The 20,848-nt window shown below is 42.7% G+C and overlaps 2 protein-coding genes across 5 annotated transcripts in view; one reads left to right on the forward strand and one right to left on the reverse strand.

Moving 5' to 3' along the window:
• The first annotated feature begins 39 nt into the window (after positions 1-39).
• Positions 40-10,953, forward strand: LOC112256743 (serine/threonine-protein kinase PLK4-like). Of its 2 annotated transcripts, none has more exons than XM_024430201.2 (14): positions 40-1,195; positions 2,222-2,317; positions 3,326-3,421; positions 3,811-3,925; positions 4,066-5,062; positions 5,158-5,249; positions 5,376-5,698; positions 5,814-5,918; positions 6,031-6,133; positions 6,246-6,395; positions 6,545-6,770; positions 9,859-9,952; positions 10,089-10,339; positions 10,525-10,953. In XM_024430201.2, exons 1-14 carry the CDS (start codon positions 1,166-1,168, stop codon positions 10,622-10,624), a joined length of 2,778 nt encoding a protein of 925 aa, XP_024285969.1. In that variant the 5' UTR covers positions 40-1,165; the 3' UTR covers positions 10,625-10,953. The 2 variants fall into 2 exon arrangements, with proteins under 2 accessions (XP_024285969.1, XP_024285968.1); XM_024430200.2 differs by lacking the exon at positions 40-1,195 and adding an exon at positions 1,259-2,020.
• A 133-nt stretch (positions 10,954-11,086) lies between these two features.
• itpk1b (inositol-tetrakisphosphate 1-kinase b) overlaps positions 11,087-20,848 on the reverse strand; it is a 55,234-nt gene continuing 45,472 nt past the window's right edge. For all 3 annotated transcript variants that reach the window (XM_024430206.2, XM_024430205.2, XM_042325380.1), the window contains 3 exons: positions 16,266-16,333; positions 14,355-14,517; positions 11,087-13,795 (listed from right to left, as the gene is read on the reverse strand). In XM_024430206.2, coding sequence (XP_024285974.1) covers positions 13,476-13,795; positions 14,355-14,517; positions 16,266-16,333 — 551 coding nt within the window. In that variant the 3' untranslated portion in view covers positions 11,087-13,475. The remainder of the gene's footprint in view (positions 13,796-14,354; positions 14,518-16,265; positions 16,334-20,848) is intronic.

The following is a 20,848-nucleotide window of genomic DNA, read 5'->3' on the forward strand; positions in this document are numbered from 1 at the left end:
ATCTTCATCTTATTTAAGACTATTATGCTACAAAACTCTAGAGGATGTTACTAGAGCTGGATGTCTCTAGAGGATGTTACTACATGCAGAGGATGTTATTTTATTCAATGCATCTAGTGCTTTTTGTTCCTGATAGCTCGAGCAGTCCTCGAAGTGAATGTTTTATTTTTTGAATATTTTTTTTTTTGTTGAGAAAAAACAGTATACATACAAGAAGTATACAAACAATGATAACATATGCTAGGGGGTACAACAAATTACAGATTATACAAAGACCTTAAAAGATGCACACATATTGATTGTTTTAACAGCTTTCTTATTAGAAGAATGTAGAATGGTCTTAATGTACTGCTCGAATTCCTAATAGAAAACACAAACGTGTTTTTTTATTAGTGAATTTACATGTATGAATATGACATTTTGCCACTAGCACAATTAGATTTGAGATAAAATTGTTTTTCTTTATCCTTTTTATAGTTAAGAAAACCGAGCAGCACATTCTCCCATAAAAAAAAACAAATAAAAGTTATCAAGAATATTTACAATGATAAAACTATGAATATCTTTCCATAATTTCTTTACATGTAGACAACGCCAAAATAAATGCAATACTGTTTCTGGATGCTCAACACAAAAAGTACAGTTAATGTTAATGTGTTTTTTGAGTGTCTTCAGGTAATGATTCGCAGGGTAATACTTATGGATCATTCTGAAAGAGACCTCTTTGACCTTGTTAACAAGCATGTATTTGTGTGATAATAACCAGACTTTTTTCCAACAGATATTATTCACAAATGTATTCCATCCAGTCAATTGTGACATAAGGAATGGATACATAAATAAAGCATGTATAGATCTGTTGTTCTCAGGGAGCAAGGAGAAACAAATGTGTCCTATTGGTGTCAACTGGATTAATTCAGGGACTTCGAAGTGAATGTGGCTATTTTTGCTTGTTGCAATATGACGTGTATAGTCACGTGACCGCGAGTGTAACGGGCGGATATTTTCAAAATGGAAGAAATGCAAAAGTTTTGGAGTAAAATAAAATAGCAACATTCATTTGTTTTTTTTAATCAAAGGTCGTTTACGGCCGTGGATAAATTAACCTGGTTGAACATGTATTGAATAATACGTTTGTATCGATTGGGAAGACACGAGAAGCAAGATGAGTGTTTCAATCGGTAATAAAATCGAGGTAAGTTGTCCGCTAACGTTACTGGACTACTGTGTACGTTAGCTAGCTAACGCGGGCTAATTTATTACTGTAGCTAGCCAATTAAGCTAGTCTAGTACAAATTATTTTAGCTCGATGAAGTTGCAAGAACTAGCCACTCCGAGGCTGTTTAGTTAGCTAAATAGCCAACTAAATTAGCTACTGTAGTTGTCTACAAACGTTACCAACTTTGCACAGTTCGTAGTCGGCAATGCAGAAGAGTGACGTTAGCTGATGGCTAAAACTAGCGGTGTTGCAGCCGAGTTGTTGTTGACTCTTGAGACATGCCTCCCACACAGGAGGTTGGTGGCACCTTAATTGGGGAGGACAGGCTCGTGGGAATGGCTGGAGTGGAACGGTATATCAAAATGATACCATTCCATTTACTCCGTTCCAGCCATATGAGCCGTCCTCCCTTCAGCAGCCTCCACCGGTGGTGCTCCCCCGCGACTTACGGCACCGGTTTATTGTTGCCAGGTGATTGGGACCACAACGTCTTCATTAGCGGGAAGAGAGCCGGGATAATTCAAGGACATATGGCAAAGACGGGTGCAACGTTTGTCTGATGGTTTTACAGTTGGCAATGTTGGGTAGCCAGTCTGTAGCTTCCCTGACGACCAAATGCCTGGTACAGTTGTTGTTGTGGTGGTGTACTACTCACTGGCTGTCTAGCCAGCTACATCATACATGTCAGGGAAGATGTTCGACAAAGTTATTCGTTATTTCTTTCAAAACCTGACAACTAAATGCAAAATCAGTGAAGATGAGGAGAGAATCTTATCTACAGCTGGGGAGTTACAGATTGAGGTATCACATCAGTCATCATATATATATATATATATATATATATATATATAACAGCTGACAGGCACATCTAGGACATATTTTTAGGACATAGGCCTAGCTATAGGACATATTCTAGTCATACTTGTTGTAATTTAAATATGTTATTAACTTTGGAATTCTGTATTTCATTTTGTGAAAACATTTGTTAATTCTCTTTATCAGGACTTCAAAGTTCTCACACTCCTTGGTAAGGGCTCCTTTGCATGTGTTTACCGGGCAAAGTCAGTTAACACTGGCTTGGAGGTGGCAATCAAAATGGTAAGAACAATTTTTCTAAATTGCTATACAGTCTGCATCCTAGTACTTTTATGGTATTGCTCCCCAGGGAACCACAAAACACAAACATTAATACCATAAAGTAAGAGCTCATCACTACAAATGGTTTATTGTCAAGTGCAAGCAGACAAATCACAAGTGTGGAAATGTTGACAGCCTACACAGTGAAGACTCACCCACTTAACATCATCAAATGTATTTATATAGCCCTTCTTACATCAGCTGATATCTCAAAGTGCTGTACAGAAACCCAGCCTAAAACCCCAAACAGCAAGCAATGCAGGTGTAGAAGCACGGTGGCTAGGAAAAACTCCCTAGGAAGAAACCTAGAGAGGAACCAGGCTATGAGGGGTGGCCAGTCCTCTTCTGGCTATGCCGGGTGGAGATAACAGAACATGGCCAAGATGTTCAAATGTTCATAAATGACCAGCATGGTCAAATAATAACAATCACAGTAGTTGTCGAGGGTGCAGTAAGTCAACACCTCAGGAGTAAATGTCAGTTGGCTTTTCATAGCCGATCATTAAGAGTATCTCTACAGCTCCTGCTGTCTATAAAGAGTTGAAAACAGCAGGTCTGGGACAGGTAGCACGTCTGGTGAACAGGTCAGGGTTCCATAGCCGCAGGCAGAACAGTTGATCATCATCCTCTCACTACCAGGTGGTGTGCTTAGCAGAGCCTTGTATTTTCACTAAGCCCCCCTCCCATGGGTCCTATGTGGACTGTTGGGAGTCTAGACAGTCTGTTCTGTCTCTGGGTAGTTCTCATCGTTTCTTTGTGGAAGTTCGCTCGGCTCTTAGCCACAAGACTAAAGCAGTGTATTTTAAGGCTCACATGCACTGTATAATTATCTCAACTCTAGAGAGTTGAAAACAGCAGGTCTGGGACAGGTAGCACGTCCGGGACATATTCTAGTCATACTTTTTGTAATTTAAATATGTTATTAACTTTGGAATTCTGTATTTCATTTTGTGAAAATGAAAAATGCAGATTGACAAAAAAGCAATGCACAAATCTGGTATGGTCCAGCGTGTGAGTAACGAAGTGGAGATTCAGTGTCGATTGAAGCATCCGTCAATACTAGAGGTAAGCATGGTTGAACATTTTATGTTGAAACATGTTATGGCATGTGATCATTGTAGTGCTGAAATTGGTGATTTTTTAAACAAGCTCTTATTTACTCATTTACATGACTGCATGTAACCCCAGGGTTCTCCCAATGATTTAAAAAAAAAATGTGGTGCTGCTGAGTACAGGTGTGGTGTAGTGGCCCCTTTAGACTCAGACAGTTTCACTTTTTTGAATACTGCTATTTCCTGCCATCTAGAGCTAGAGCAAAAATGGCTCGAATAATAAGGTGTGGTGCCTGGCCTTAAATTATCAAACATTTTACATTGTGGCGCAGTCAGTCCACAAGGTGGTGCTGTGCCATGAACCCTGATAACATTTTGGCCTGTCATTTTACTCTTTTGCAGCTGTACACCTACTTTGAAGACAGTAATTATGTGTACTTGGTGTTGGAGATGTGCCATAATGGAGAGATGAGTCGATACCTGAAAGATAGGAAGATGCCCTTCTCAGAGGGTGAAAGTGAGTCAATTTGTTTTTACCTGAGAGTGAAACAGTGATACATTTCTTAACATGGTATGAAAGCTACGTTAACATGTTTTGACACTTTGCCTCGTTTCCTTTTATAACAGTTGTTGAACTTTTTTTTTTTCACGTTACAGCAAGGCACTTCATGCATCAAATAGTGAAAGGTATGCTGTACTTGCATACACATGGCATCATGCATCGGGACCTGACCTTGTCCAACCTGCTTCTGTCGGTCAATATGAACCTTAAAATAGCTGACTTTGGCCTGGCCACCAAGCTGAAGCTCCCCAGCGAGAAGCACTTCACCATGTGTGGCACACCCAACTACATCTCCCCAGAGGTGGCCACCCACAGTGCCCACGGCCTGGAGTCTGATGTCTGGTCTCTGGGCTGCATGTTCTACGCCTTCCTGATGGGCCGGCCACCGTTTGACACAGACACGGTCAAGCACACCCTCAACAAGGTGGTTCTGGGGGAGTATGACATGCCCAGCCATGTGTCCCAGGAGGCCCAGGACCTGATCCATCAGCTGCTGAGGAAGGACCCTGCGCAACGGCCCAGCCTGTCTGCCGTGCTGGAGCACCCCTTCATGACCCAAAGCCTGCTGGCCAGGACCAAGGAGCTGAGCCTGGGGGAGCCAGGCTCCATGGACAGCGGCATCGCCACCATCTCCACAGCCTGCACCTCGTCCACGTCTGGCAGCAGCAGCAGCAGCAGCAGCCGCCATCTCCAGAGGAGAACCAGGCGTGTGATGGGACCTGCCTTGCCCAATCGCATGATGCCTATCCCTACACTGCCCCGGCCGCCCAGCAACGCCTGCTTTGAGGGGGTTGAGCAGTGGCAGCAGCAGCACTCAGACAGAGTAGGCAGGAGCAGAGCTGCTCCGGGTGGGGAGAGTGGACGGCCCCACTCCAGGTACCCACGAAGGGCTCACTCCTCAGACCGGTCTAGCTCCTCTGTCACTCCAGCCCAGGGGATGGGGCAGGCAAAGCTGGAAAGGTGCCACTCTGAGGAGATGCTGACTGTGTCAGGGAGACTGGCCTTTCCCATGTCCTCCAGCTACAAGGACACTCCACAACCCTTCGCAGAACATGGAAGGCTCCCATTGCCACCTGTCAAACAGACAGCCAGGTAAGATGTGACACCAGTGTGCTGTAATTGATTGAATGTGATTTATATTAAAATGTCCGTGTCTGTCTGACTAACTGATGCATGTATGTTCTCAGCTCAGGATGTTCATATTCCACACAACCACCACATCCACTAAACCTGCAGTTAGAAGAGTCAGAAGGTGTACAAAATTGGTTCAGTAAAGAAGGTATATTGAACCTACTCTTTTCTTTGCTGTATCCTAATCTTACATCCCAATGTAAAGATGTACAAGTTCTAAAATAAAGGTTTTCATGCATGAGCTTGACAGTGTTTGTTCCCCCTGCCTCCCCAGGCCCGTTTCCGAGGCCCACGGATGTCAGCTCTCACAGCAGCAGTGGCAGTTTCCATAGCAGCAGGGAGCCTCTAGGTGTACACAACTACTGGAGTGACAAACCAGCAGGCAGAGGGACCAGTTCTCACCGCAACCACAACCAGCACCACCCCTCAAACACTGAGTCCTACTGGGAGAATGGGCAACAAGTACATGGGGGAGAGCTGCAGAGTCTGTCCAAACCCAAACCAAGTATAGCAAAGGAGAAGTCCCTGAGAAATGTGCTCCCTCCCCTGTGTGCCTACAGACTGAAACCCATCAGACAGAAGACTAAAAACGCTGTGGTAAGACAGACAAAGCCCCTAGTTATCCCCCTGTCTCTATTCACCTAATCTGCTTTCAATGAAGGCGCAATGCCTGCCTGCTCTACAGCTGTGGTTTCTGTCTCTTTCTCCCCAGGTGAGCATTCTTGATACAGGAGAAGTGTGTATGGAGCTTCTCAGGGGCCAGGGCCCCCAGGAGAGAGTCAAAGAGGTCCTTAGGATATCCTGTGATGGTTCGATGGTGAGTTTCAGGAATAACATCACTTCATACCCTTCAGAGAGGTTATATCATGATCTCTGTCAGTAAAATAATGGCAAAACACTCATTTCAACCTTTGACCATGCACCTGTAGGTCACTATTTACCAGCCCAATGAGGGGAAAGGTTTTCCTGTACTAGAGCGCCCCCCTGCTCCTCCTGAAAACATCTTGATCTGCAGCTATGAGGACTTACCAGGTACACCTCAATACCAGACAGTGAAGTCTCTGTTACATGAGTAAAATTAATTTTATACATATGTTGGAAATCTGATTTCAATTAACCTTTGTCCTCTGCTTCTCTTCAATAGAAAAATACTGGAGGAAATACCAGTATGCCTCCAAGTTTGTGCTCCTGGTGAAATCCAAGACTCCAAAGGTCACCCTCTATACCAAGTCTGCTAAGTGTATGCTGATGGAGAACTCCCCCAATGCAGACCTGGAGGTGTGCTTCTACGATGGTGAGGACCATTTACAAAGCATCAGTTATATGAAACATCATGAACTTGAAGGATAAGATCCATTGTCCTTCTTTGATATTGAAATGTTATTGTTGCGCACTGTTAAACTAAATCATCCTGACCTGTAGTTCCCCTCTGTGCCGTGACAGGAGCAAAAATCCACAAGACGTCGGAGCTGGTCCGGGTGGTGAAGCGTGGGAAGTCGTACACAGTGAAAGGGGAGGTGGGTCTGAGTGGCCTCAGCCCAGAGAGCAGGCTGTATGTGGAGCTGTCTGACGAGGGCCACAGCATGTGTCTGTCTCTAGAGGCGGCAATCACTGCAGAAGAGCAGCACAGTGCCAAGAGCACTCCCTTCTTCCCCATCACCATCGGCAGGTGAGAGTGAGAGCCATGACTGTGTCTGTTGTCAGTGTTAATGCTGTAAATTGTCATGTTTGGAAGCACTTAAATCAGTGGGGGTCAGTACTGTTTAAAATGAGGGAGGATGTTTTTTCTTTCATGAGCATGGCCTTATTTCTATTACAGCATATTGGATGACTGTTATTTATATTCCATTCACCCAGTTCAATGAAACAGCGATAGGTTTAGGCTACTACATGATACTCTTATTTTCCCCATACCCATCATAAGGTTGCTACAACCTAGCCTATGATTGAACGTTTACAGCATAGGTAGACAGGTCGAGAGACAAATGAGGTGACAGACAGTGACATTCAATACCGCCTTGCACACTCTTGCTTGCATCTAACTGATATAGGGTGTAGTCATTAGTCCAACAGTTGCAAACGAGGTATGTGTATCCCTGTTTTATGTTTGCTTCCGTTTAAGAAAAGTTAACAGAATCCGCAGAATGAAATCAAATGAACTTTGTCACATGCGCCGAATACAAGTGTAGACCTTAGCCTGAAATTCTTACTTACAAGCACTTTGCCAACAGTGCAGTTCAAGAAGAGTTAAGAAAATATTTACCAAAGAAACTAAAGTAAAAAGTAACACAAAATAACAATAACGAGACTGTATACAGGGGGTACCAGTACTCAGTTAGTGTGCGGGGGTACTGGTTAGTTGAGGTAATTGTACATGTAGGTAGGGGTGAAGTGACTATGCATAGATAATAAACAGCGAGTAGCAGCAGTGTACAAAACAAACGGGGGGGTGTCAATGTAAATAGTCGCTGATCATGTGTAAACAGTTCTCTCATAACACACGTTGTATTCCTTCGCTTGTGGACTTCAATGCACAATACATCTGTATGTGACCAGGCGAAAAAACTTTCCAAACCGATACACACAGGCTACATCGTTGTCACCATTTTAGCTAAAGTAACATCATAGTCAGCATAGCTAATAGGACTAACGCGTTAGTAAACCCACTACAATCATGCAGTAATGTTAGTGTCAGTAAGCATTTACACTGTCGGGCCCCGGAGGCAATAAATTAGTCAAACCAAAAGTTTACCTTTACTTGGAAGAGTTGCAGTGTTGCGTTGGAAAGTCATAGCCAGCTAGCTAACATAGCATCCCTCTGTTTGAGCAGGGTGTTCCATTAGCTGCATGTGCTAACTAAGTAAGTAGATCAGAAAAAAAATGACAATCTCTATTTCTCTCTTGCTTCTTCTTCATTTTGGAAGAAATGAATTGTTAAACTATTGTCTTTCTGAGTCAACTACTCACCACATTTTATACACTGCAGTGCTAGCTAGCCGGTAGCCCCTGTATATAGCTTCGTTTTGTCATTTTCTTGTTACTTTTTAAAAAACATTTTAGTTTTTAACTTTAGTTTATTTTGTAAATATTTTCTTATCCCTATTTCTTGAACTGCATTGTTGGTTAAGGGCTTGTAAGTATTTCACAGTAAGGTCTAAATACAAATGTATTTGATATTTGGTGACGTGATTATGTTTAGTATAGTATAATTTAAAAAAATGTTTTACAATTTACATTTTTATGAAATTCACTGAGGATGGTCCTCCCCTTCCTCCCCTGAGAAGCCTCCACTGTCTTAAATAAAGTACAATCTTGCAGAATGCTGAAAGTGACTATTTCAGTTATTTACACTGAGTGTACAAAACATTAGGAACACCTGCTCTTTCCATGAGACTGACAGGTGAAGGCTATGATCCCTTACTGATGTCACCTGTTAAATCCACTTCAATCAGTGTAGATGAAGGGGAGGAGACAGGTTAAATAAGGATTTTTAATCCTTGAGACATGGATTGTGTATCTGTGCCATTGAGGGTGAATGGGCAAGACAAAAGATTAAAGTGCCTTTGAACATGGTGTGATAGCGGGTGCCAGGGACACTGGTTTGAGTGTGTCAAGAACTGCAACGCTGCTGGGATTGTCACAGTCAACAGATTCCTGGGTGTATCAAGAATGGTCCACCACCCAAAAAACATCCAGCCAACTTGACACAACTGTGGGGAGCATTGTAGTCAACATGGGCCAGCATCACAGTGGAACGCTTTCGACACCTTGTAGAGTCCATGCCTTGACAAATAGAGGCTATTTTGTACACTTTTATTTGTCGTATGTATGTATGCATGCATACAGTACCAGTTAAACATTTGGACACACATACTCATTTTTCAAAGGTTTTTCTTAATTTTTTTACTATTTTCTACATTGTAGAATAATAGACGACACAAAACTATGAAGTAACACATGGAATCATATAGTACCAAAAAAGTGATAAACAAATATATATAAGATTCTTCAAAGTAGCCACCCTTTGCCTTGATGACAGCTTTGCACACTCTGCATTCTCTCAACCAGCTTCATGAGGTCTCCTGGAATGTATTTCAATTAACAGGGTGTACCTTGTTAAAAGTTAATTTGTAGAATTTCTTTAATGCGTTTGAGCCAATCAGTTTTGTTGTGACAAGGCAGGGGTGGTATACATAAGATAGCCCTATTTTGTAAAAGACCCAAGTCCATATTATGGTAAGAACAGCACATATAGCCTTCATTTCTCAGAACAAGAATACTGATGAGTTGCAGAAGAAAGGTCTTTGTTTCTGGACATTATGAGCCTGTAATCGAACCCACAAATGCTGATGCTCCAGATACTCAACTAGACTAAAGACTAGTTTTATTGCTTCTTCATTCAGGACAACAGTTTTCAGCTGTGCTAATATAATTGCTAAAGGGTTTTCTAATGATCAATTAGCCTTTTAAAATGTTAAAGTTGGATTAGCTAACACAATGTGCCATTGGAACACATTGGAGTGATGGTTGCTGATAATGGGCCTATGTAGACATTCCATAAAAAATCAGCTGTTTCCAGCTACAATTGTGATGTCCACACTGTATTTCTGGTCAATTTGATGTTATTTTAATAGACAAAAAATGTGCTTATCTTTCAAAAACAAGGACATTTCTAAGTGACCCCAAACTTTTGAACAGTAGTGTTTGTCAGCCAGTCCTTGTGTCACTAATCTTGCTACTCTGTTTGTCCCTCCCAGGAGACCTGCCAACCCAGACTCCTCCTGCCCCTCGTCCCAGCCTGCCACTGCTGATGTGGCATCACTGCCCCAGCCCCCATGTTTCACTCCCTCTGTGAGTTTCTCCCACACAACATGTCACATTGTATGATCTAAGCTATTTATTCCATCCATTTCTATGGAGGAATTGTAAGATATTTCTGGTGTTATTGTTTTTGAACTTTATTTTATTTATCTTGTCCAATCTTCAGAGGATCTCCTATGAAGAGTCTGACATCACCTCAGCCAGTGTGAACAAAAACTGCTCTCCGCTGTCGGTCAAACAAGACCACACGGCCAACGCAGGGAAAGTCCTCAAGTCTGTCTTTGTGCCAAATATTGGTTGGGCCTCACAGCTGACCAGTGGAGAGGTGTGGGTGCAGTTCAAAGATGGCTCCCAGCTAGTGGTGCAGGCAGGGGTTTCCTGTATTATCTACACGTCCCCAGAGGGACGGACCACCAGGTACTGAACACTTACACAGCACCTATAACAAATACAATGCCTGACATGGCTTTACCACTTTGATATGCCAATGTCCATCTGTCATTTTGATAATTTTTTTAGATGTAAAAGATGGTTTTCTTTATTTGAGGAATGGTAGTTGTCAAACCCTTTTTGCTGACATGTTCCTACTTTTGTTGCTCCAGGTACAAGGAGAATGAGAAGTTGCCAGAGCTTGTGAAGGAGAAGCTGCACTGTCTCTCCACCATCCTGGGTCTGTTGGCCAGTCCAGCAGCACGCCGCTGAATCAAACCTCAGCATTGCCCCCTTGCTGTTATATTGACACGTCCCTGTGCAGCAGGGAGGAGAAACTTTCACAGCCTTTATACTGTGATATTACATACCTCTTTCAAATGTGCTTGTAAATATGTTTATTTTCTATGTACAGATGACAAATTATGAAGATATATATTTTGAAGTACCAATGTTGTACAGCATCTTGTTGAAGTAGTTTGTGTGTAAACTTGTATTTTCTATATTGTCAGTTGTCGAACCATCATCTCCATGAAATGTCAGATGCTTAAAAGCTGAAGCAATAAACATCTGCAGGCTGGGTAGAGTTCAGGGTTCTTCATATCAGCATAAATGGGTAAAAGTAAATGTTTCCAGCAAAAACTAACATTTAAAGGATGAGTGGTTGTTTGCATACCTTAAGTATGGTATCAAGATAAAGGACAGATGCATGAGGCTTATGAGAAACACAATAACTTTGGGGGAATGAATTTAATTACTTTTACCAAGAATATACATGATGTTATTCTGGACTAAAGCACTAGAACAGTAAAAGCAATTTCTCGCAAGGTTTTTTTAAAAATCAGTTATTTTTCACCCTGTTTTAGCCATTTAATAAAAAAGTCACATTGTAGTAATTATTCTTTAGAGAACTTTTACAAAAATGTATGCATATGTGTATTTTATATATGCAAACACATATATATATAGTAACATTTCAAGTAAACATTGAGGTGGAAGTGGAGAGCACAATGACGGTCAGGGTTGGAGAAATTAACAAGGTAGTAAGTAGGGGTAATATTTCCCATTTAGATGCAGAACACACAGTATAGAGATTGCAGTGTTTCCACAACATACTGGGCATGGCTTGGTTAAGACATTCTCTCCTTGATCACTTCACCCACACAGGGTTGAGGATGTGTCCTTCAATAAGGAAGGCTTTAGGACCACTGCTACCCAACTCTTGTTCTGGAGGGCAAGTTGAATGGCTACACTAGATGGTCAGTCACTCACCTGGTCATTGGGGCTAAGTAACCTCTGATAAGCTTGTCAATTCACTGTCAGCCTGTGATGAAGCAGTGCTTGAAACACCCTGTTCTTTTTACATAGAGTTGGCAGCCCTGCACTCTTTTCCAGGCACTTCAACTGGATGCTAAGGGTGAAGCCAGTGACAACTAAGCTTGGTCTTGATCATTTAATTTGCCAAACCACCATCATACTACTCATGACAAAAAACAAAACAAAAATCCTGTTGTTCACTCGCTCTTCTCCACTATATAAAAATACACCCCCCCATGAACAAAATATGTTTTTAAAAAAGGATCTCACCATGAACATTGGGAGAAAAATCAGATTTCTTTTTTCTTTACATTTTGTGACACCTCAAAATAACAGCAGCTGATGCTTACAGGGAGTTTGGAGACTGACGTTACCGGCTATATAAGAGTGCACTGGGCTGACTAGATGCCAGCAGTCCGTTTAAAATGATGTATTGTCAATAAGACAAAGTAAAAAGAAAATAAAGAATCCTTAGCATTGTAATCAAGACATTCATTTCATGGTCAAAAATGTGTTAATTTAGTTGGCTAAATATATATCATTCAATTAGACATTTGTGGAGTAAGAGTTAGTTTTCTGAACACAATACCAATTGAAAACTGTATTAGAGGCCCAGAGGTTGAATTGAGCTTTGAATGAGTAGTAATGGAGGGAGAGAGAATGAGAGTTCAGCATGCCATTTCATTTCAATTCCATAAAAGTCATTTTTCACTAAAGCATTGGAATGCTGGAATACTTTTTGAAAACACCCACATACAAAAAGGAATGTGATCCTCATCTTTCAGCAGTGCTGGAGCAACACAACTCAAGTTATGAGGCAAGGAAATGGACTGGTTTACAGTCACATAAAACACCTGTATAAACCCCAACCACATCTGACAAACACTCAAAGGCTTTTATAAACATTATCCCACATTAAACTTGGTCACATGATCAAAGATTTCTTTTTCTGATGACAAACATTTATATGAGGTGTGATCAAAGGTTTATGCAGGTATTTTCAGCCTTTCGTGCTGCATGTACTGCATCTTGATTAATATCTATTTTGTTTCTGCTGTTGTGAAGACTATGAAATTCACATGACAAGAGCCTTGCACATGAAAGAAAGCACATTGTTAATTAAATGGTACACAAAGCAACCAGCGTTCAATTCCATCATATCTAATGTCAATCAAGACCCCAATGACTTGCTTGTGATTTTGGAAATGATCGAGTGGGTTCTTTAAGTCAGTTGATCTGCGTGCCATTAGCACTGGCAGCTGCTCCAAACCTGTGGATGAGTGTTATAGTACCCAGACAACACATTTCACCGCACCTATCCAGTGTATGTGACAATAAAACAACTTTTTATCCCTTCTCCACTATATGACAGAGTGGTAAACATCAAAAGAAAGACATCACTGGAACCGTGAGTGCATATGGAACACAGGATGTTAAGTTGCCTTTTTCCTTCACTGCTGTAGACAAGAGTTCAGACAAGATCTTTCCCCTAACCATCTCATGTGGACCACTTGATTAAAGAGACTTCACAGAGAGAAACTAAAATCAGCAATTAAGCAGAGATCCCAAAAGTTCACATTACAGTACGTAAGTCCTATTAAACAAAACATCTAAAAGGCAGAGAAAAGCATCTACAACCAATCACCATCATCAATATCTACATAGAAAAAGTTGGTTTTTGATTACAGATATATTCAAATTAATGTCATAATTATGACCATTATTAATTATTGTCACCATTATAATCCTCATCGGTTTTTGTTCGAGGTTAGAACAGGGTGGGGGCTAAGGTGGAAGAGGAGGGCAGTCATTGGGAGGAAGCCTTGGTGGCTATCGTGGAGACACAGTGTTGCTGGAAGTTGGGGGACATCGCTGAGTTACAGCCCAGTCTCTGGCGGGGGCCCTTCAGGTTCCCATCCGCCTCCACGATCCAGGGGCTGCTGCTGGCCTCCTTCCCCAGCATGCTGCAGCAGCCTGGGGAGCCAGGGGTTGGGGTTAGGCTGGGGGCTGTGGATACCAGGCCTTTGGGCTGCCCGCTGGCTGGGGGGCTGTCAGCGGAGTTAGCTTGGAGCACACTGGTGATGTGGGTCAGGAGATCGTTGAAGAACTCTGGGACACCCTCGTAACCTGAAGACAGACGAGGACGAGCCATGAGACATGGCTGACTGATGTTTATATCCCATCTTCAATACAGTGGGAAACTGATGGTAACAGTCCAGGTAAATGAGTGAAAATATTTATTGTATTTTGAGTGCCTAGCTTGTCATTGAGGCACTGAGGGTGAATGTTTGTGAGGGATTAGCTCACTACCATTCTCCTCACACTCCAACCGTCAGAGGTGGCAACAGCGTGCAACCCAAGAACAGTGTTACCATAGTGACAACAGCCCTAGTCAAGAGAAAGGCATGCTAGACTCGCCTCAGAACGTGCTCAATTCTCATTTAACACTGCTGATACCTCAACTCCGTCTCCAAGCAAGATCGTGTCAATCAGACCATTAGATTATATTGATCCCTAAAAGCAATCTCTCAAAGATTTGAAATTACTAACTGGTAGAGATTGTAAAACTGTCATATGCCTACACCGGTGGACGGGTAGTATAAATGGCCATCCATCTTAGACTAAAGATAAACACACAAACCCATATCGACTCCTATCCCCTACGACAGAGGAACAAACCACTCACCAGGGAATGAATTGATGTCGATGACGGCGTGTTGACCCGTAAGGTTGTTGATAATGACGTCAATGCCAAACAAGGACACGCCCAACTCCTGTCGCAAGGACCTGGACAACTCTCTGATGACATCATCACTGGGTGGCTGGGAGACCCCCTCCACGTTGTCCCTCTGTGGTAGGAAGAAAACTAAGTCTGAGTATACTGTACTAAGGGCATTCAATAACACACTGAGGTTTGGCTTAACACATAGAAATACATTGCATTCGGAAAGTATTCAGACCCCTGCACTTTTTTCACATTGTTACATTACAGTCTTATTCCAAAATGGATCAAATTATTTTTTCGCCATCAATGTACACACAATACCCCATAATGACAAAGTGAAAACTGATTTTTATAGATTTATAAAAAACAGAAATATCACATTTACATAAGTATTCAGATCCTTAGCTACGAGACTCGAAACTGAGCTCAGGTGCATCCCGTTTCCATTGATCATGCTTGAGATGTTTCTACAACTTGAAGTTCACCTGTAGTAAATTCAATTGATTGGACATGATTTGGAAAGGCACACCTTTCTATATAAGGTCCCACAGTTGACAGTGCATGTCAGAGCAAAAACCAAGCCATGAGGTTGAATGAAGAGCTTTCAGACAGGATTGTGTCGAGGCACAGATTTTGGGAAGGGTACTAAAGAAATGTCTGCAGCATTGAAGGTCCCCAAGGTCCCCTCCATTCTAAAATAGAAGTTTGGAACCACCAAGACTCTTCCTAGAGCTAGCCGCCGTGAGCAATCGGGGGAGAAGGGTTTTGGGTAGGGAGGTGGCCAAGAACCCGATGGTCACTGACAGTGCTCCAGAGTTCCTCTGTGGAGATGGTTGTCCTTCTGGAAGGTTCTCCCATCTCTGCAGCACTACACCAATCAGGCCTTTATGGTACAGTGGCCAGGTGGAATCCACTCCTAAAAAGGCACATGATCTAGCAACACGAAAGGTTGCTATGATCGAATCCCCGAGCTGACAAGGTAAAAATGTAGTTCTACCACTGAACAAGGCAGTAAACCCACTGTTCCTAGGCCGTCATTGTAAATAAGAATTTGTTATCAACCGACTTGCCTAGTTAAATAAAAAAATTAAAATGACAGCCCGCTTGGGGTTTGCCAAAAGGCACCTAAAGGACTCTCTGACCATGAGAAACAAGATTCTCATGTCTGATGAAACCAAGATTGAACTATTTGGCCTGAATGCCAAGCCTAGAGGAAACCTGGCACCATCAATACGGTTAAGCATTGTGGTGCGGCATCATGCTTTGGGGATGTTTTTCAGTGGCAGGGACTGGGAAACTAGTCAGGATCGAGGGAAAGACGAATGGAGCAAAGTACAGAGAGATCCTTGATGAAAACCTGCTGTAGAGTGCTCAGGACCTCAGACTGAGGTGGAGGTTCACATTCCAACAGGACAAGTCTCAGAATATCCTTGAGTGGTCCAGCCAGAGCCCGGACTTTAACCTGGAGACCTGAAAATAGCTGTACAGCGACGGTCCCAATCCAACCTGACAGAGCTTGAGCGGATCTGCAAAGAAGAAATGGGAGAAACTCCCCAAATACAGGCTTGTACCAAGCTTGTAGCGTCATACTCAATAAGACTCAAGGCTGTAATCGCTGCCAAAGGTGCTTCAACAAAGTACTGAGTAAAGGGTCTGAATACTTTTTTTTATACATTTGCAAAAATGTCTAAAAACCTGTTTTTGTTTGTCATTATGGGGTAGTGTGTGTAGATTGTAAAAAAAAACACAATTTAACCCATTTTAGAATAAGGCTGTAAAGTAACAATATGTGGAAAAAGTCAAGGGGTCTGAATACTTTCCCGAATGCCTTGTAGGTGATATGATAAATGCATGTTAGTGTATTGAACTTACAGATGTCAGGTCTGAAGAGGACTCTGGCTTTGATACGTTGTGGCTGTTGAAGAAAATTGCTTTTCTGTCTGTAATGGAGAACACACACTAGTCAGTTTCATGGGTGGCAGGTAGCCTAGTGGTTAGAGCGTTGGGCCAGTAACCGAAAGGCCCCTGAACAAGGCAGTTAACCCACTGTTCCCCAGGCCCCGAAGATGTCAATTATGGCAGCACCCCGCACCTCTCTGATTCAGAGGGGTTGGGTTAAATGCGGAAGACACATTTCAGTTGAATGCATTTAGTTGACATTACATTTCTCATCTTCACCCTCAACTCAACTATTTGTTATGGATGTGCAGTTCTCATCTCTGGCACCAGGAGGCACAAGAGCAGCCATAAACATGGAATAATGAGGTGTACAAGTATGACATTCAAGTTTTATTAGTCTATGTACGAGATACGCATCATCTAACGAAATGCTTACTTGTAGGTTCCTTCAACAATTCAACAGTAAGAAATAATTCAAGCTAAGAATACGAACACATAAATGGCAGTGGAATAGAATAATACATTTTAGCATCAGTATAATACAGGAAGGCACAATTTATAGTCCAATATTTACACATATTGGGGAAGGGGGGAAATGAGGTGCAAGGGTATAAATAGAGCAATATAATAAGTGTCTTTTAGCAGCAGTTGTGATGTGTACAGCAGGAATGTGTGTGTGTGTGTGTGTGTGTGTGAGAGAGTGCTAAGGTACAAAGAATCAGAGCAGGTCCAGTTCAAGTGTTCAGCAGATTGATTGCTTGCAGATAGAAACTGTCCCTGAGCCTGTTGGTATCAGACCGTCTGCCTGACGGTAACGGACAGAACAGCTCGTGACTGGGGTCCTGTTCTCCTGGCCTTCCTCGGGCACCGTTTCAAGTCCTGGATGTGTGGGAGCACGGTCCCAGTGATGTACTGGGCCATCTTCACCACCTGCTGGTGATGGTGCAGCGATAGTATTTGGAGAGGACACGGGGCGGCATGCCAAATTTCTTCAGTCGCTTTAGGAAGTAGAGACGCTGTTGCAACCTCTTGACAAGAGTGATGGCGTTGTTGGTCAATGTCATGTCCTTAGTGATGTGGACGCCGAGGAACTTAAAACTTGTGACTCGCGCTACTGCAGTCCCGTTGATGTGAATCGGGGCGTGTTCCCTCCGTTACATTCTGAAGTCAACAATCAACTCCTTTGATTTGCTGAAGTTGTTGTCATGACGCCACAATGCCAGTTCACTTACCTCCTCACTATAGGCTGACTCGTTGTTGTTGGTTATTAGGCCTACAACTGTGGTGTCGTTAGCAAACTTGATGAAGTTGGTGTCATGCAAAGCCATGCAGTCGTGAGTGAACAGGGAGTACAGCAGAGGACTGAGGACACAACCCAGGGGGCCCTTGTGTTAAAAGTCAGTGTGGAGGAGGTGTTGCCAATCCTCACAGCCTGTGCTCTGCTCGTCAGGAAGTCCAGGGTCCAGTTGCAAAGGGTGGTGTCCAGACACAGAGCTTGGTGTTGAGCTTGGAGGGAACAATAGTGTTGAATGCTGTACTGTAGTCAATGCACAGTATTCTCACATAGGTGTTCCTGTTGTCCAGATGTGTTACGGCTGTGTGAATAGCGATGGAAATGGCATCTTCCGTGGATCTGTTGGAGCGCTAGGTAAATTGGAGTGGGTCCAGTGTGCTTGGCATGCTGGCCTTGATGTGGGCCATGACCAGCCTCTCGCCTCACTTCATGATCACCGAGGTGAGCGTGACGGGGCAGTAGTTATATGGACTTGTCACCTTGTTCTTCTGGGGCACTGGGACGATGGTGGTCTCCTTAAAGCAAGTGGGGACTACAGCCTGGGACAGGTTGAAGATGTCAGAAGACGCCCACCAGCTGGTCAACACACACTATTACATTCAAATTCAAGTGCATTAATGGAAAGACACTGTTCAATAAAACATTGGCAGGGATGTAAGCATAAGTTAAAATCTAGGCGTGAGTATATTTGCTGCCGTTGGCCTTGCGTACGTACACATGTCCTTAGAATCCCAAGCAATTACATTTTTATGAGTGTTAAAGTAGCCATCTTTATTCTCTCCAACAAACATGCAAGAACCATGCTTTCCTCAACTTCTTGCTGGTTGACGTTTGGCAGAACTGAGCGATTATTTTCTTAGGCCAGCTGCAAAGTCTAATTGGCTATATTGTCAAAATTCATGAAAACAAAAATATTATTTTTGGTCTTAATTTCAGGTTAGGGTTAGCAGTGTGGTTAAGGGTGGTATTAAGGTTAGGTTTAAAATCAGATTTATGACTGTGCCAGCTAGTGACCACTTCGCAGAGCTGCCTCCAGAACAAGATTCATGATGAAAACCTCTAACCTGCCAACTTCTTTCATGTTGGTTGATAGACGAGGGCATATGTATCTACGTGCTACTCAATTATCTTAACCATCTCTAATTATTAGAAAAACAAAAACACTGAAGCCACAGCATAACCAAACACAAACTTAATAAACTCAATGTCTGACAAAAATCTAACCCCAGTTTAAGTTCAATCATTTTACATAGGCAACAAACTTCCACTTGTACCACATGACCATACATCACACCATATCAATGGCCTTCATATACAGCCATTACTAGTCATGTGGCTGAGGGACAAACCGATTCACATGATCTAATCTTTTGTCTGACTCAGCACAGGGATGTCCTTCAAGCAAAAAGAGACCGATTGATTTCCAGCCCTACCCAATGTAAAGGGAGTAATCGATTGTTCTACTTTTACAACTTCGCTACCAGTCACCCGTTTGTAATCATTAACACTAAGAGGGCATTAAAAGAATGAGAGATGAGGACGGATTGAAATAAAGAGGGAATAGGATGACTTTGTATTGGTGAATTCAGCCGTTGTCCAAAACGAGCCCAGGGCATTGTACTACTAGGGTGTACCAATACTGGAAGTGCTAGCTACACACAACATTCCCAGGAACGCTGAGCACTAAGCACATATCACCTCTGCTGTGGGCGTGGGCGGTGGGATGGGACATTATCTTCTCTTGACACCAGGCCCTCTTTCACAACACTGAGGTGCTTAAAGGGGCAATCTGCAGTAGCTACATCCAGCGTTGAGACTAATAAATGAATGTACCCATTGATTCTTAAAGAATATAACTTATAAAATGCCTCATGAACTTAGTTAAACTTTCGTACCCCATTAGAACTCAAAATAAGATTATTTACAAACATTGGCGTAAAACAAAGTAAATGTAAACAAACACTGTATAGCCTCAAAACATGGTTAAAACTTTCATTTTGATATCATGTTTATAGCTCGGTCTATGAATTTGAGAGTGGTTAAATTTTTCCAGACTCATCCCTCAGCTTTTTAATGAAACAGTGGCGGGGAGAACACTCATGGTTTCAGCTGCCGATTGCTGCTTTAAACATTCAACCAACCCCTTTCTCCCTCTCCCATTCCTCCCTTCCCTACCTCCGTTTGTCTGTCTATAATCTATTTTGTCTGCTCTATACGTGCTGATTTATGTTTATTAAACTCCACAATACCATGGACAAGGCTGGACAGTACTCACTACCTGTGTATACAGTAGTAGAGGTGTGTTGCTGTGGTGTGTGTGTGTGGCAGGTTGGGGCACTTTACAGTATGTTTCATTGTGCTGGATGACACAGGAATGACCCTGGACTCTTTGCATAAGGCAAAGCAGACGATTCCACTGAAGCCCAGACTGGTTTGCATGAGGGCTTTTACTGTAGTGCATGCAAATGGAGCCGCTTCTTCTGTCAGGGCACAGTTCAGATTACCTGAGCCTAACCAATGTGCCTATTGCCAAATTATGTTTCCTATCCAAAATTACTGTGTATTTTAATTCTCAATCGGACTGTTCACCTTGCTTTGTCAAAAAAAATAGTTGACCAATATGTATAAACCAAATCCACTGCACTCTGGACTCCCTCTCTCTTTAAAAGAAGGGAGCCTAGTCTCAAAAATGTTAAAAAGCCTGAGGTATTTTACTGGGTCTGTCAGGAAGACAGGAGTGCTGTGCGCCCATCAACAGACAGGGCAGGGCATGACATTAACTTCTTTAGCCATTTGTCTTTCAAACAAGGTGGACTGATATTTTTACTTGTCTGAAAGCTCAAGTCACTTGTCCCTCTCCCAGAAATAGTCTTAGGGCAGGTAGCATTCTCCTGGCATCCGCCAAAACCGGATTTGTCCACCGGACTGCCAGATGGTGAAGCGTGATTCATTACTTTAGAGAATGTGTTTCCACTGTACCAGAGTCCAATGGTGGCGAGTTTTATACCACTCCAGGCGACGCTTGGCATTGCGCATGGTGATCTTATGCTTGTGTGTGGCTGCTCGACCATGGAAACCTATTTCATGAAGCTCTCGACAAACAGTTATTGTGCTGATGTTTCCAGAGGCAGATTGGAATGCAGTAGTGAGTGCTGGTCAACATAGGAGACGATTTTTACGTACTACGTGCTTCAGCACTTGGCGATCCCATTCTGTGCGTTTGTGTGGCCTGCCACTTCGCGGCTGAGCCATTGTCGCTTCT

The sequence above is a fragment of the Oncorhynchus tshawytscha genome, linkage group LG08, assembly GCF_018296145.1.
Source record: "Oncorhynchus tshawytscha isolate Ot180627B linkage group LG08, Otsh_v2.0, whole genome shotgun sequence".
Lineage (NCBI taxonomy): Eukaryota > Metazoa > Chordata > Actinopteri > Salmoniformes > Salmonidae > Oncorhynchus > Oncorhynchus tshawytscha.

Coding starts and splice junctions, on each gene's coding strand:
- LOC112256743 (XM_024430200.2), top strand. CDS start 1,901: ATGTCAGGGAAGATGTTCGACAAAGTTATTCGTTATTTCTTTCAAAAC. Junction 6,134..6,245: donor CAGCTATGAGGACTTACCAG/GTACACCTCAAT, acceptor TCTCTTCAATAG/AAAAATACTGGAGGAAATAC. Junction 10,340..10,524: donor CCAGAGGGACGGACCACCAG/GTACTGAACACT, acceptor TTGTTGCTCCAG/GTACAAGGAGAATGAGAAGT.